The 13,711-nt window shown below is 45.0% G+C and overlaps 1 protein-coding gene across 1 annotated transcript in view; it reads right to left on the bottom strand.

Moving 5' to 3' along the window:
- Positions 1 to 4,319: 4,319 nt before the first annotated feature.
- Positions 4,320 to 13,711, bottom strand: part of COPA (coat protein complex I subunit alpha) — a 55,169-nt gene continuing 45,777 nt past the window's right edge. Inside the window, exons 22-33 of the mRNA XM_002715236.6 lie at positions 11,976 to 12,064; positions 11,654 to 11,777; positions 10,000 to 10,089; positions 9,719 to 9,828; positions 8,398 to 8,475; positions 8,183 to 8,251; positions 7,531 to 7,667; positions 7,073 to 7,259; positions 6,877 to 6,987; positions 6,457 to 6,618; positions 5,220 to 5,414; positions 4,320 to 4,958 (exon numbers count right to left, since the gene is read on the bottom strand). Coding sequence (XP_002715282.1) covers positions 4,899 to 4,958; positions 5,220 to 5,414; positions 6,457 to 6,618; positions 6,877 to 6,987; positions 7,073 to 7,259; positions 7,531 to 7,667; positions 8,183 to 8,251; positions 8,398 to 8,475; positions 9,719 to 9,828; positions 10,000 to 10,089; positions 11,654 to 11,777; positions 11,976 to 12,064 — 1,412 coding nt within the window. The 3' untranslated portion in view covers positions 4,320 to 4,898. The remainder of the gene's footprint in view (positions 4,959 to 5,219; positions 5,415 to 6,456; positions 6,619 to 6,876; positions 6,988 to 7,072; positions 7,260 to 7,530; positions 7,668 to 8,182; positions 8,252 to 8,397; positions 8,476 to 9,718; positions 9,829 to 9,999; positions 10,090 to 11,653; positions 11,778 to 11,975; positions 12,065 to 13,711) is intronic.

Here is a 13,711-nt window from a genome sequence, read left to right as displayed (position 1 = left end):
GAGTTACAGAGTGAGGAGAGAGATCTTCCATCTGATGGTTCACTCCTCAGATGGCCACAAGGGAACCAGGAACTTCTTCCAAGTCTCTATTGTGGGTGGCAGGGGCCCAACCACTTGGGCCATCTTCTGTTGCTTGCCCAGGCAATTAGCAGAGAGTTGGATCAGGAGTGAAGCAACTGGGACTCAAACCAGCTCCCATATGGAATGCTAGCAGAGGAGGCAGTGGTTTAACCCACTGCACCACAACGCCTGCCCCAAACAGATAAATTTTTAATACAAAACCTTGTCAAATTAAAGGACGCAGGGTCAGGAACTTCTAACCCAAGTTAGAGAAAACAACTCTGGGACCTTAGGGTGAGCAAGAGGGAAATCCAAATGTAGTAGTGATGAGCCTGCCTTCCCTGACTGACTTACTCTCTTTACACAGAACCCAGTCTCTGAGGGAATGAAGGTAGGAGAGGCTCAGATTGAGAACATTCTAGACGCCACTTTCCTCTTTTTGAATTGCTCTACTCAGATGTCAGAATATAGCAACTGTTTAAATCTGCTTTGGCACTTAAAGAGTGCATCTTTCATTAAAGTCTTGTGCTGAACACAGCGGAGAATACAGAAATCAAGACCAGCCCCTGTTGTAAGGTAGTTGACTGGCAGTCTGCTGGAGGTACAAATAGATATAAACAGTTAAGTATGTCTCTCTTTTTTTAAAAAAATATTTATTTGAGAGGAAGAGTTACAGACACAGGGCGGGAGAGACAAAGTATTCTCTCCGCTGGTTCACTACCCTAATGGCCACAACACCAGAGCTGGGCAGATCTGAAGCTAGGAGGCAGAAGCCAACAGTTTCTTCCCAGTCTCCCATGTAGGTGAAGGGGCCATCTTCCACTGCTTTCCTAGGCCACTAGTAGGAAGCTGGACTGGAAGTGGAGCATCTGGGACTCAAATCAGCACCCAAATGGGATGCCAGCAACACAGAATAAGGCTTAGCTTACTATGTCACAGCACTGGCCCCATTAAGTATGTCCTAAAAGAGGTGAAGAAAAGTGTTATAAAGGTTAGATAAGAGAAATCAGATCTAAATGAAAATATCTTCCAAGTTGCTTCATCACCCTCATACTGAGCTTCTTAAACATACATTTAATTACTATGTCGGAGGACCAGCATTGTGGCATTAGGGAGTTGGATCGCTGTGTTCTGTGGTGCTGGCATCCCATGGGGATTCCATGAATCTTGACTGCTCCACTTCCAATACAGCTCACTGCTGGTATACCTGGGAAAGCAGCAAATGATGGCCTGAATGCTTAGGCCCCTGCGACCCACACAGGAGACCTGGAGGAGGCTCCTGGCTCCTGGCTTTGGCTTGGCACAGCCCTGGCTTTTGCAGTCATCTGGGGGTGGTGGTGGGGGATGTCAGTAGTGGATGGAGGATCTCTGTCTCTCCCTAACTCTGCCTGTCAAATAAATCAGTTTTTAAGCATAAACATATACACACATACATACATACTGTTGGGGGGGCAGCATTGTGACCCAGCAGGTTAAGTCTATGACACCAGCATCCCTTATGGGGATGGTTTGAGTTGTGGCTACTCCACTTCTGATCCAGCTCTCTAACACACCAGGGAAAGCAACAGAAGATGGCCCAAGTGCTTGGGCCTCTGCACCCACATGGAAGACCTGGATGAAGCTCCTGGCTCTTAGCTTCAGCCTGGCCTAGTCCCAGGCCCTTGGAATCTTTTGGGAGTCAGTGGATGCAAGATTCTTTCTCTGTAACTCTTTCAAATAAATCTTTAAAAAAAAAAAATTTAAATAAATATTGTGTTCAAGCACCAGATCAGGTATGCTTTACTTCATGGATAGGGCGCAGAATTATAAAATCATACCCATGTAAAACTGTTTTTGTCCAAGCACAAATGGTGCATTTTGGTAGGAAATTGCTGAAATGAGAATCCTAAAACCTAAGTTCTAGTCCCATCTCTGTCCCTAAATCACATTCTTTTTTTTTTTTTTTTTTTTTTTTAAAGATTAATTTATTTGAAAGGCAAAGTTACAGGGAAAGGGACAGATACCCTCCATCGGCTGGCTCACTCCCCAATTAACTGCAATGGCCAGGGCTAAGCCAGGCTCAATCCAGGAGCCTAGAACTCCATCCTGGTCTCCTACATGTGTGGCAGGAGCCCATATACTTGGATCGTCCACTGCTTTCCCAGGCGTAGCAGCAGGGAGCTAGAGTGGAAGTAGAGCCACCAGGCCTCCAACCAGCGCTCATATGGGATGTTAGCAATGCAGGCTGTGACTTAATCTGCTGCACAACACCAGTTCCAAGGTTCTTTTCATTTCTAATCTTCTGTAATGGAATCTTTCCCTGATTAACTTCTTTCTCTCCCACACCTAAAACATAATTATTCCTGATTTTCTCACTCAATCCCAAACTGCTCACATATATCTAATGTGTCTATGGTTATATTAAACACATTAAAATTATAAAACGTCTATTTATTGGTAGTTCTACTGGTTTTACATTAATGTAGTAATACAAGAATGCTAATAAGAAAAATACTGGATAGTAATTAAGAATATTAAGATGGAGTAAAAAAGAGCATAGTTTGATTCTTTGTATTACATTTTAAACTTCTTTGTGCTTTTCTTTCTTTCTTTCTTTGACAGGTAGAGTTACAGACAGTGAGAGAGACAGAAAGGGCTTCTTTCCATTGGTTCACTCTCCAAATGGCCACAATGGCTGGAGCTGCGCTGATCCGAGGCCAGGAGCCAGGAGTTCCCTCCTGGTCTCCCATGCAGGTGCAAGGGCCCAAGCACTTTGGCCATCCTCTGCTGCTATCCCAGGCCACGGCAGAGAGCTGGACTGGAAGAGGAGCAACCAGGACTAGAACCTGGCGCCCATATTGGATGCCGGCGCTGCAGGCAGAGGATTAACCTAGTGCATCACGGCGCTGGCCCCGGCTTTTTTCTTTTTCTTTTTTTTTTTAAGATTTCTTTGTTTATTTGAAAGGCAGAGACAGAGAGAGATTTTTCCATCTGCTACTTCACTCCCCAAATGATCACAATTTTCACCAGGCCAAAGTCAGGAGCCAGGAACTCCATCCTGGTCTTCCATGTGGGTGGCAGGGGTGGGTACAAGTACTTGGGCCATTGCCTGCTGCCTTCCCAGGCACATTAGCAGGGAGCTGGATTGGAAGTGCAGCATCAGGGACACAAACAGGTACCCATATGGGATGCCAGTGTCACAGGCAGTGGCTGAACCTCCTATGCCACACCAACCTTGGAAGTGACTCTTAAAGTAAAATAAAGCTAAAAAGATACATGGCCTGTGCTCTTTGAAGGAATTCCAGTTATAGGAATTTGTCTTCCAGACATACTTGCCCCATCCATGTACTGTATGTTCAAGTTACTCACGGCAGCATTGTTTATAATTGAAAAAGATCTGAACTAACCCAAATATCCATCAATAAGAGGTAACTTCCTAAGTTACAGCAAACCACTCACTGTACACTATGCAGAGAAAAAATGAGTGGGGGATGGAATTCTCTGATACAAGTACATTGATACAGAAGGCTCTAAAATATGTTAAGTGAGAACAATACATAAATGTCAAATAGTATGCTTCCATTTATGGATAAGAGGAGGAGTGGGGGAGAGTGTATTTATAGCTACTTATATATACATATAAAATTTTCTGGAAGAAAATAAGGAAGCTAGTATCAGTGGTCACCTGTTTGGGGGAATGTATTCGGAACCAGGTGGCTGAGGAAAGGGGTGGAAGGGGAGTCTTGTCACAGGATAATTTTTTACGTTTACAGATTTTTGAACTATATAACTACACTGTTAATTGAAAATATAATTTTTAAATGCAAGAAAAGTACACATTTTAGTCCAAAAGTATAACAAGTCATTGTATTCAATTAGTCTTAGCACATGATAAGCAAAATACCGTATTGCCAATGTAATCCCAGCACTATATGTACTATGCACTAATTAATCTTACAAATATTACATGTAAAATATCTAGAGCAGTGACAGGCACATAATAGGTGCCCCATAAATACTGGCTGTAATTATAGTAGATGGAGGGCTGCATTTGAAACTGGAATAGAGAAACTACTTGTTTTCTACCATCCTCACAGCAGTTTAGGTCTATGCCTCAAATACAGCCTACTGAAAACATAAAATTTTCTTCTTCAATAGTGAGTATTTACTACTTTTGTCATTACAAAAAATTAAAGGAAATACATCTGCTTTGGTGGGGCAGCTGCATGGGGGTGAGCAGGAACAAAGGTGTCCAGGAAATAAATGGCAAGCCAAGAAGCTCTTGTAGAAATTTACTTTATTTAGTGTGAGAAACAAAATATGAGAACAATGGTAATAAGGGACAAATCAAATATGCATTCTGAAAAATCAGACTTCTGAGTACAGAGAGTAACTGGGTAACTGAGTAACTAGAGTAAACCTCCAAGGAAAATGGGGGGGGGGGGTGATGGAGTTTAAAAAGATGGCATCTTATTTATTATATCCCTCTCCTTTCTAGCAGAAAAGAAAGAAAGGTGGTGAAGAACGGAGACACAGATATCAAAAGAATTTACTAAATAAATGTCCAATACAGAGCTTTCGTTTTTTTTTTCCTTGAAAGATCCATGCTAGAAAGACAGAGACAACTGTGGCCACAATTGTAATTACCTTGAGAAGATAAAAGGGCCTTGTAAGCAAGAGAGTCAAGTTCAGATATTCTGATTTGCCAAAGAGGAACAGGACACTCAGTTTCAGGACAGGGAGAGCCAGTATCAATAATCAGAAGGGTAGCAGTATGTGGGGAGGGAACTATTAGAAGGATATACAGACTAATTTTGGGGGCAAAATATGGTGATTAACCCACCCATACAAAGGCGGCCTTAGCGAAACTGCAGAGGACTGATTCTTAGACCAATCACATCTTTGCCAATCTCTGTCACCTGCGGAAGAGGAAAGACAGGCATAAGTTAAAGACCTGTGGGGCTGAGAACCCTAGAAGACTTTCTGCCCATACCCCTCAATGAGCACAGTAGACAGGGGTTTGTTACTGGTTGGTATGGCGCAGTGGGGAGAAGCTCTAGCTTTCTCAGTAACACTGCCTCAATGAGCTAGGAACAAACACAAAAGAAGAAAAGGACCACACGCTTCTCTCTCTTTCCTCTTCCCTCAATATCCGAGATGCATTCCTGAACAATACTCACTGTAGTGACCCTGCAGATCTGACTTTTGAACTCTGGGGAATAGCAGGCCCCACTGAGAGGACACTTCTCCACTGGCTTTCCTCGGTAGATGGGCCGGTAAGATGCGGCACAGATGTCAAAGGGGTTGTGCATGTCGTAATTGAGCTGGTAAGCGTCTGTGGGATTCTTCTCGCAGGCAGACAGGATTTTTCGGGTCTAGGGGAGGGAAGGAGTATTTCATTTAAGAGGACAGAAGGCGGCACACAATAACTCAAGTGATTCCATCACGAGGGCTTGGTACATGATGCAACCGTACTGCATGTAAACAGGTCCCATCCTCTCTGTACAGAATGTACGTGAAGGGTTAACAACTGCCATTCCTGCTGTATCGAGATTTCCTCTTCTCAGTGCCAAAGTGGACTTAAACCCATACTCCTATACCAAGTCTGAGACTATCAGGGCAAGGCCCTGGAAGGGTTAAAACAGGCTTTCTTCACTTAAGAAAGTGCTTTTTTTCTTTTTTTTTTTCTTTTTTTTTTTTTTTTTTTTTTTTTTTTTTTTTTGACAGGCAGAGTGGACAGTGAGAGAGAGAGAGACAGAGAGAGAAAGGTCTTCCTTTTGCCGTTGGTTCACCCTCCAATGGCCGCCGCGGCCGGCGCGCTGCGGCCGGCGCACCGCGCTGATCCGATGGCAGGAGCCAGGAGCCAGGTGCTTTTCCTGGTCTCCCATGGGGTGCAGGGCCCAAGCACCTGGGCCATCCTCCACTGCACTCCCTGGCCACAGCAGAGGGCTGGCCTGGAAGAGGGGCAACCGGGACAGAATCCGGCGCCCCAACCGGGACTAGAACCCGGTGTGCCGGCGCCGCAAGGCGGAGGATTAGCCTAGTGAGCCGCGGCGCCGGCCAAGAAAGTGCTTTTGTATGTTAACAGCAATGGGATGTGTATGTGAAGACTGGTGATGGTGTTGCGATAGGGTTTCCAGACTCTGAGGACAGGACAGGGTATTTGCAGGTGCAGTGGAGCTATTTTAGGTTATCAGTTATTCTCACACTGGTGCCATGTCTGAATAAACTATCAATTTCAGTTCCAGGAACTAAAAAAAAGCAGCCAGGTCATAAGTAAACAGAGGGTGGCAATCTAGTGGCTCTTCTTTGTTGACTGTTTTTATATACGGCATTGTTTCAGAGACAAGAACCTTGGTCTGCCACTCTCCATGCAAATCTGGTTCCCTTATGGTCTCTGAAGGAATTCTCATCTACCTGCTGAGCCACTTCAGGCTTGGGCCCAAGTTCCAGCAGGCGCCGAGCAAAGGTGGCAGCTGTTTTGAAGTTCTTGAGCTTGAAGAAGAGGTTGAGAGCCGTACGCAGGACCAAAATCATGTGCACAGGCTGCAGGTTTGAGTGGGTGAAGTAGGCTGCCATCTGGTGGAGAGAAAGAGGAATACGTGTCAGGATGACTGCTAGGATAGTCATCTATAAGCGGCTACGCATGTGTTAAAACCAAAAAGCAGGACTGGCAGACAGCACTCCAGCGCCCACGTATGAAGGACAGATAGATGAAGAAGAAGGGTGGAGAAACGTAACCCCTCCTCACAGAAATGGACCTGGAACTAAAGAATTCAGACCTAAGGGAGGGCAAGAGAGGATGCTTCTGCAGTGCTAAGTCCTAAGAAATCCTACCTCACAGATGCGCTTCTGCTGTTCTAGGGTCTCTTTGGGCAGCTTCTTTCTTTCTATCTCCATGGACAAACCCACAATGTACTCACGGCAAATGGTAATGAGCTGCTGGGCCTGGAAAAGAGACAGAGGAAGGTCATGGTACAGACAGGAACATGAGAGGGCCTGGGACAGGGAGAAGTGGCCAGACCTTTCCTACCTCTGCAATCTCCTGTTTATTGTCCACAACAAGAAGTGGCACACTGAGCAGGATAGAACGGAATTTTTCCACAGCTTCCTCAAACTTCCCAACCGTGGTGAGCTGGTAGCACAGTTGCAACCGCTGAATGAGGTCATTAAGCTTCAGGCCCACTGCTGGTACACCATTTTTCAACCCTGCATCCTTCCTAGAAAGGCACAAGTAGAAAGAAGACAGGGTGTCAGCAGCCAACCAGAAGGAACTGCATTTTCTGGCAAGCACATTCAGTCATCCCAACGTGCAAGTAGCCGGGGAACAGGATGGCAGCAGGTGTAAACCACATCCCATAGAGCAACAAGCCAAAGAACTTTCCCTGAGACAAAACCCTCTAGCTCTGGGACAATTCTGTGTCACCCAGACTGTCCTCTGTAGTATCTAGCACAATTTGAAATGGATGAAGCAAGCAGCAGGGGCCTTACCAATTGCGATTAGGGTAGCCATACATGGAGGGCAGGCAGGGCAGAGCCTGATACGTGGTACGGCCTCGGGCAAATGTCTGTAGGAACAGTTGCTTGTAGGGGCCAAACTGGATTACCCCTACCTGGTCGTGAAGAAGCTAGAACATAGGAAGAAAGAAGTGTAAGGGTTTTGGTCCTGTCCCTTATAAACAAGTTAACTTTGGGTATGGTACTTAACTTCTGGTACTTGCTTCCTCATCAGTGAATACACTAAATTATAGGCCCTACCTCATCTAATAATATCTATACAGCATATAGGATAGCACCTGGCGTATAGCGGACACTGAATAAATGCTAACAGTGATTGTAGTTGTCATTACTATAGCATGTGGCTTACTGTTCAAAATATGTACCTGTTCAGTGCCAGTCTCATAATGAGGGCCAGAGAGCAGGCCATAAAAGGGGAGATGACTTGACGAATCTGCCTTAAGAAATTATGTGGCCATTGGACAGCAGGTAAGAGGAAGGACTCCAGGGCAAGTATCCTCGAGTGAGACCATGATAAACACACACACCTCTGCCCTTGTGGTGGGATAATTCCATGCAGTTAAGAAGAATCACCCATTCCCCAACAGTCCAGAGCAAATGTCAAGGTTACTTTAAGAAGACTCACCCGCATGGCTGTTTCAAAAGAACCTGCCAGGATGTGATCAACTGGAAGCTGAGAGTTATTGCACCAGATCTAAGAAGAAACAAAACACCTAAGCCAAGTGAAATTTCCTCCGCTCTCTTCCCAAACTGTCCTCCCCCATATCTACAGTAGAAAAATACATAACATTTACACACTCAGAAAGTATGCCTGCCACAGGGCTGTGTTTTCCTGCTTACCTGAGTAGGACTTGTTCCCTTTGTCGGGGGCACAAAGAATCCATCTTCAGCCCCACCAGCTGCCCCAGGGGGTACATCCTAGAAGAAAAACAAAAACTGAGTCATTTTAAAAGTCATTCAAGGGGGAAGTGTTATGATGCAGTTGATAAAGCTACTGCCTGTGACACAGGCATCCCTTATGGGCACCAGTTCATGTCCCGGAAGTTCCACTCCCGATCCAGCTTCCCGCTAAGGGCCTGGGAAAAAGCAGTGGAAGATGGCTCAAGTGTTTCGGCCTCTGCCACCCCTGTGGGAGACCGGGTGAAGTTCCTGGCTCCTGGATTTAGCCCAGTCCAGCCCTGGCTGTTGCTGCCATCTGGGGAGTGAAAGAGAAGATGGAAGATTTATCTCCCTCTCTGTACCTCTTTCAAACAAACTATATAAATAATAAACTATATAATATATAATAATATATATAATAAACTATATATACTATAAATAAACTATATATATTTTAAAGAAGTCATTCAAGGGGCTGGTGTTGTGGTGCAGTGGGTTAAGCCACCACCTGCATGACACCAGCATCCCTGATGAGTGCATGTTCAAGTCCCCGCTGCTCCATTTCTGAGCCAGCTCCCTGCTAATGCTCCTGGAAAGCAGTGGATGACGCTCCAAGTGCTTGGGCCCTTGCCACCCAAGTAGGAGACCCAGATGGAATTCCTGGCTCCTGGCTTCAGCTTTGGCAGCCCTGGTCATTGCGGCCACATAGGGAGTAAACCAGCAAATGGAAGATCTCTGTCAGTCTCTCCCTCTGCCTTTCAAATAAATAAATAAATCTTTAAAAAATGTTATTCAAGCAATGTACTTCATTCTGATGAATCTAAAACACAATACTTTACCTTGTTCTCTACCCCTATTGGGGAAGAAGGCTGGTGGTTGTGGGAGAAGACCTCCCCAAGAAGGGGCCACCTCACCAGGAACAAAAGAACGTATCCAAAGCTCCAATTTACATCTGGAAAAGTGTGCTGCTTTTCACACTGCTGGCACAACCCTGATTACTTCATTCTTCTTTGTTTCAAGTGGGCAATAAGCATAAGCTTAGGGAGAGTCCTACATCCCCTCCTCTTTGGGTACATCAGGGCAGATGGAAGTGATATGGCCACTAACTCTGACTCTCCTTCTTTCTCTCAAATGGGAGATAAGCATCAGATTAGAAAGATGGTCTAGGTGTCCTTCCATCTGGACACCTCAGAATAGGAGTGGGGTAGGGATGGCAATTATAGGCTACTAGCTCCCAAGGGAGAAAAGAAGTGAACCTCACAAGGTTAAGACTTCCACATACCAGCTCAGGAGGGAGCTCCAGGTCTTCTTCTACATCCCAGCCACCTCCTTCTTCCTGTCCCTTGCCAAGAGCATCATCTCCCAAACCTTCTGTGGCCTCCACAAACCCATCTGTAAGGAAAATCCAGGCCCAAAAGAGATTTTGGTGACGATACAACCTTAGCCAAAGAAAAGCTAAATACTGGGAACTTATTTGCTCCACATCCTAGTCCTCACCCAAGAGGACCCTAGCATCCATTTGCATTCCATCTCCGTGGCACAGCCCTAAAACAGCACTCTTACCTTCATCCAGCTGCAGCTCTGCATCCTCTCCCCAGCCTTCAGTGCCCACAGTGTCAATATCAATGTCGGCAGCCAGAGCTCCTCCTTTCCCTACAGAGAAGGGACACAAGGAGCTGGTGAGAGCCCAGCAAGGCTGAGATAGGGCCTTCTCTTCAGACAAGCAGAGCTTTTCAAAGATGGGCCTAAGGTTCTGCCCTACCTTTTTTAGGTGTCATTTATTTTTATAGTATATATGTTAGGCCAATTTGCAGTAGGTTTCACACAGAGAGGGAACAGAAGAAAAGATGGAAGCAACCGGCCTTCCTGTTTCAAAAACTGACTTTTTAAATCTTTTTTTTTTTTTAAATACTTTATTTGTAAGGTTGTACAGATGTATTTACATGGGACCAATGCTGTGGCATAGTAGGGTAAACCTCCACCTGCAGTGCTGGCATCCCATATGGGCACAGGTTGGAGTCCCAGCCGCTCCACTTCTGATCCAGCTCTCTGCTATGGCCTGGGAAAGCAGTAGAAGATGGCCCAAGTGCTTGGGCCCCTGCACCCATGTGGGAGACCTGGAAGAAGCTCTTGGCTTCCCATGGGCTCAGCCATTTGGGGAGTAAACCAGCCAATGGAAGATCTCGCTCTGCCTCTCCAATAAATAAATAAATCTAATAAATCTTTAAAAAGATAGGTTTACTATGACCAAGCACTAAAATGTGAGAAGGGGAACCTCAGCCAGAAGCTTCGAAAGGACCAGCACAGACTCAATCTTTCGAGAGCAGCCCTTTGAGCGTCACGAAGGGTTAAAGCTGTCGCCTAGTATTCTAGAAAGAACCAGAAGGAAGCGCCTCTGTGAGAACTGCTTTCAACTTAAACCCACAAGGTGTATAGACCAGCCAGGGGACAACCAGCACATGTGAGAAGAGAAGCAACTACAACCCACATGCTCTCAAGGAGGCTTCTTCCTCACAGGGGTTCCTCAAGAACCTTGACAAGTCTCCGGCTGCCTGTGGACTCCCACGAGCTGTCAGCCCCCCAAATCTTTTTTTTTTTTTAACTTATAAGCCTTTGGCTACCAACTCTTGGAATTTTTTCTTGAGATCTTTGCTAAGTTAACACCACAACTGAGTGTGCAAGGCATAAGGACGTAAGGAAGGTGGAAGAAATGGAAGAAAGAGCAGAGCTGATCACAAACTGCCCAAAGGTCTGTTTTGGGTCTAACTCAGGAGAAGTGAACTTGTAGACATATCCAAGAAAACAAAAGAAAGGTAAGAGTGGGAGTGGTAGAGGGAAGTAGCTCACATCTGCATATAACCATGTGACAGACTTAGAGGTAGCTGAACTTGCACCTTAATATTGTTAGATCATGAACGATAAAATAGAACGTGACTAAATATATGGCAAAACCTAAGGAAACACATGAGAAATCTAACAGAAGTTATGAGAGTAGTAGTAGAGTATTTTCCTTTTTTTATCCTTCCTTTTTTCCTTTAAAGATTTCAGAATGCTTTTACTCAGTTTTTAAGCCTGCACCGTAACTCTGTCATTTCAGTGCTCTGTGAAGCTGCACACAGATAAAAGGACAAAGGAAATTAAATGCTAATGGTAATCTCCAGAACAGCTCTTCACAAAACAAGCAACAAAAAATGCTGCGGGAGAAGTGAGCGCTCACCCTTGCTGGCAATGGTGCCTTCAAAGAATCCTTTTGACACGGTCAATAATGGCCAGTTGGTATCCAGTGGCATGATAGGTGCAGGTGGTTGAAGCAGCTTGGCATTAGGGTCAATGTCTGGGATCTAAAAAGTAGAAGAAAAGAGATAAACAGAAACAGCTCTTACAAATCATGTAGGGAAGGTTGTGGAGTCACCTCTGTTCTCATTTGCTTCTTAGATTCTCCCTGTAACCAAGTGGAAGACTGACATTTACAGTTCTACATTGTCTCAAGATCTAATGCTGACCCTGCAGTAAGAGACACTCATGAAATACAGACTCACTGTTTCCTTCTCTGGGTCAAATGTCTCCTTTAGGCTCTCAGCTTCTTCATCTAAGCCATGGGTAGCAGCTGTGAGATAGGCCAGGGACTCTGTAGAGAGAACAGGCTTTGTAGTACAAGTCCAGTTCCAAGTGGATGTTATGTGGCAGACGGCCTCTGAGATGACCTCCAGTGATCTATCCTCCTGTTAGTCAAGCATTTGCAAAGCACACAATTCTTAAGTCTGAGCTGGACACATTAACTAATGGATAGAATATAACAACAAGTGAGATGTCACTTCTAAGATTACTTATGAAGATTGCAGCTTCTATCTTGGGTGCTCGCTTTTGCTCACATGCTCTGAGAGAAACTAGCTGTCATGTTGTGAAATGTTCTATGAAGAAGTCATTATGGCAAGAAATTGTCATCTTCCAGACCACAGGATGCAAAGACCTGAGGACTTCCAACAGCCATGCCAGTCTTCAACCCTGGTCAACACTCTGACTGAAGCCTCATGAGAGACTCTGAACCAAGCTATACTCAAATTGTGAGATGACAAGTGTTCACTGCTGTAAATTACAGGCTGAGTACCCTTTACCTGGAATGGTTGGGACCAGAAGTCTTTTACATTTCAGAATTTTGTGGACTTTGGAATATTTGCATAGACTACTGGTTAAGTGTTGATAGCATATAGAAAATCTGGAGAGGGTAGGCTTTTGGAACAGTAGTTAAGATGCTGCTTGGGCCACTTGCATCTCGGATCAGAGTGCCCAGGTTTGAGTTCTGGCTCTGTGTATGATTCCGTTTCCTACTAACATATACCCTCAGGGGCAGCAGGTTATAGCTTAAGTATTTGGGTTCCTGCCACCCACACTGGAGACCAAGATTGGGTTTGGGGATCCCAGCTCCAGCATGGCTATGTCCTGGCTGTTGCAGGCATTTGGAGAGTGAACCAGCAGATAAAAGATCTCATTCTGTCTGCCTTTCAAATAAAGAAAACAAATAAATTTTAATTTTTTTAACTTGTGGGTTTTGAAGCATATCAGATGTTGGATTTTCAAATTAAGGATGCTTGATCTGTACGGAATTTGGGAGTAATTTGTTACACAGAAATTGATAACTAATGCAGCTGATTACCTCTAAGATCTATCATTAGTGTTAAATTTTTTTTTTTTTTTTTTTTTTTTTTTTTTGGACAGGCAGAGTGGACAGTGAGAGAGAGAGACATAGAGAAAGGTCTTCCTTTTGCCGTTGGTTCACCCTCCAACGGCCGCCGCACTGCGGCTGGCACACCGTGCTGATCTGAAGCCAGAAGCCAGGTACTTATCCTGGTCTCCCATGTGGGTGCAGGGCTCAAGGACTTGGGCCATCCTCCACTGTACACCCAGGCCACAGCAGAGAGCTGGCCTGGAAGAGGGGCAACTGGGACAGAATCCAGCGCCCCGACCGGGACTAGAACCCGGTGTGTCAGCGCCGCAGGTGGAGGATTAGCCTATTGAGCCGTGGCGCCGGCTATCATTAGTGTTAATGAGAACTTTGTAATCATCTAGCTCCTTCATATCATATCTCACGTCTAGTCATTTGGTTTAGTCATTGCTCATGCATCCATTACTAACTAGCACCTTACTCCAATCACATCTTTCACTTTTCTTGTTCCTTGCTCTATTCTAAATGCTAGTATATGTTTGGGATATAGTTTTCACAAAACATCTCTTGAATATATACATGAACAAATAATGAGTGAACCAACCAACTGCA

Source organism: Oryctolagus cuniculus, chromosome 7, assembly GCF_051225735.1.
Source record: "Oryctolagus cuniculus isolate XC-2025 breed Fujian yellow rabbit chromosome 7, ASM5122573v1, whole genome shotgun sequence".
Taxonomy (NCBI): Eukaryota; Metazoa; Chordata; class Mammalia; order Lagomorpha; family Leporidae; genus Oryctolagus; species Oryctolagus cuniculus.
Note: the sequence above shows the minus strand (reverse complement) of the source record. Positions and strands in the feature narration are given on the sequence as shown.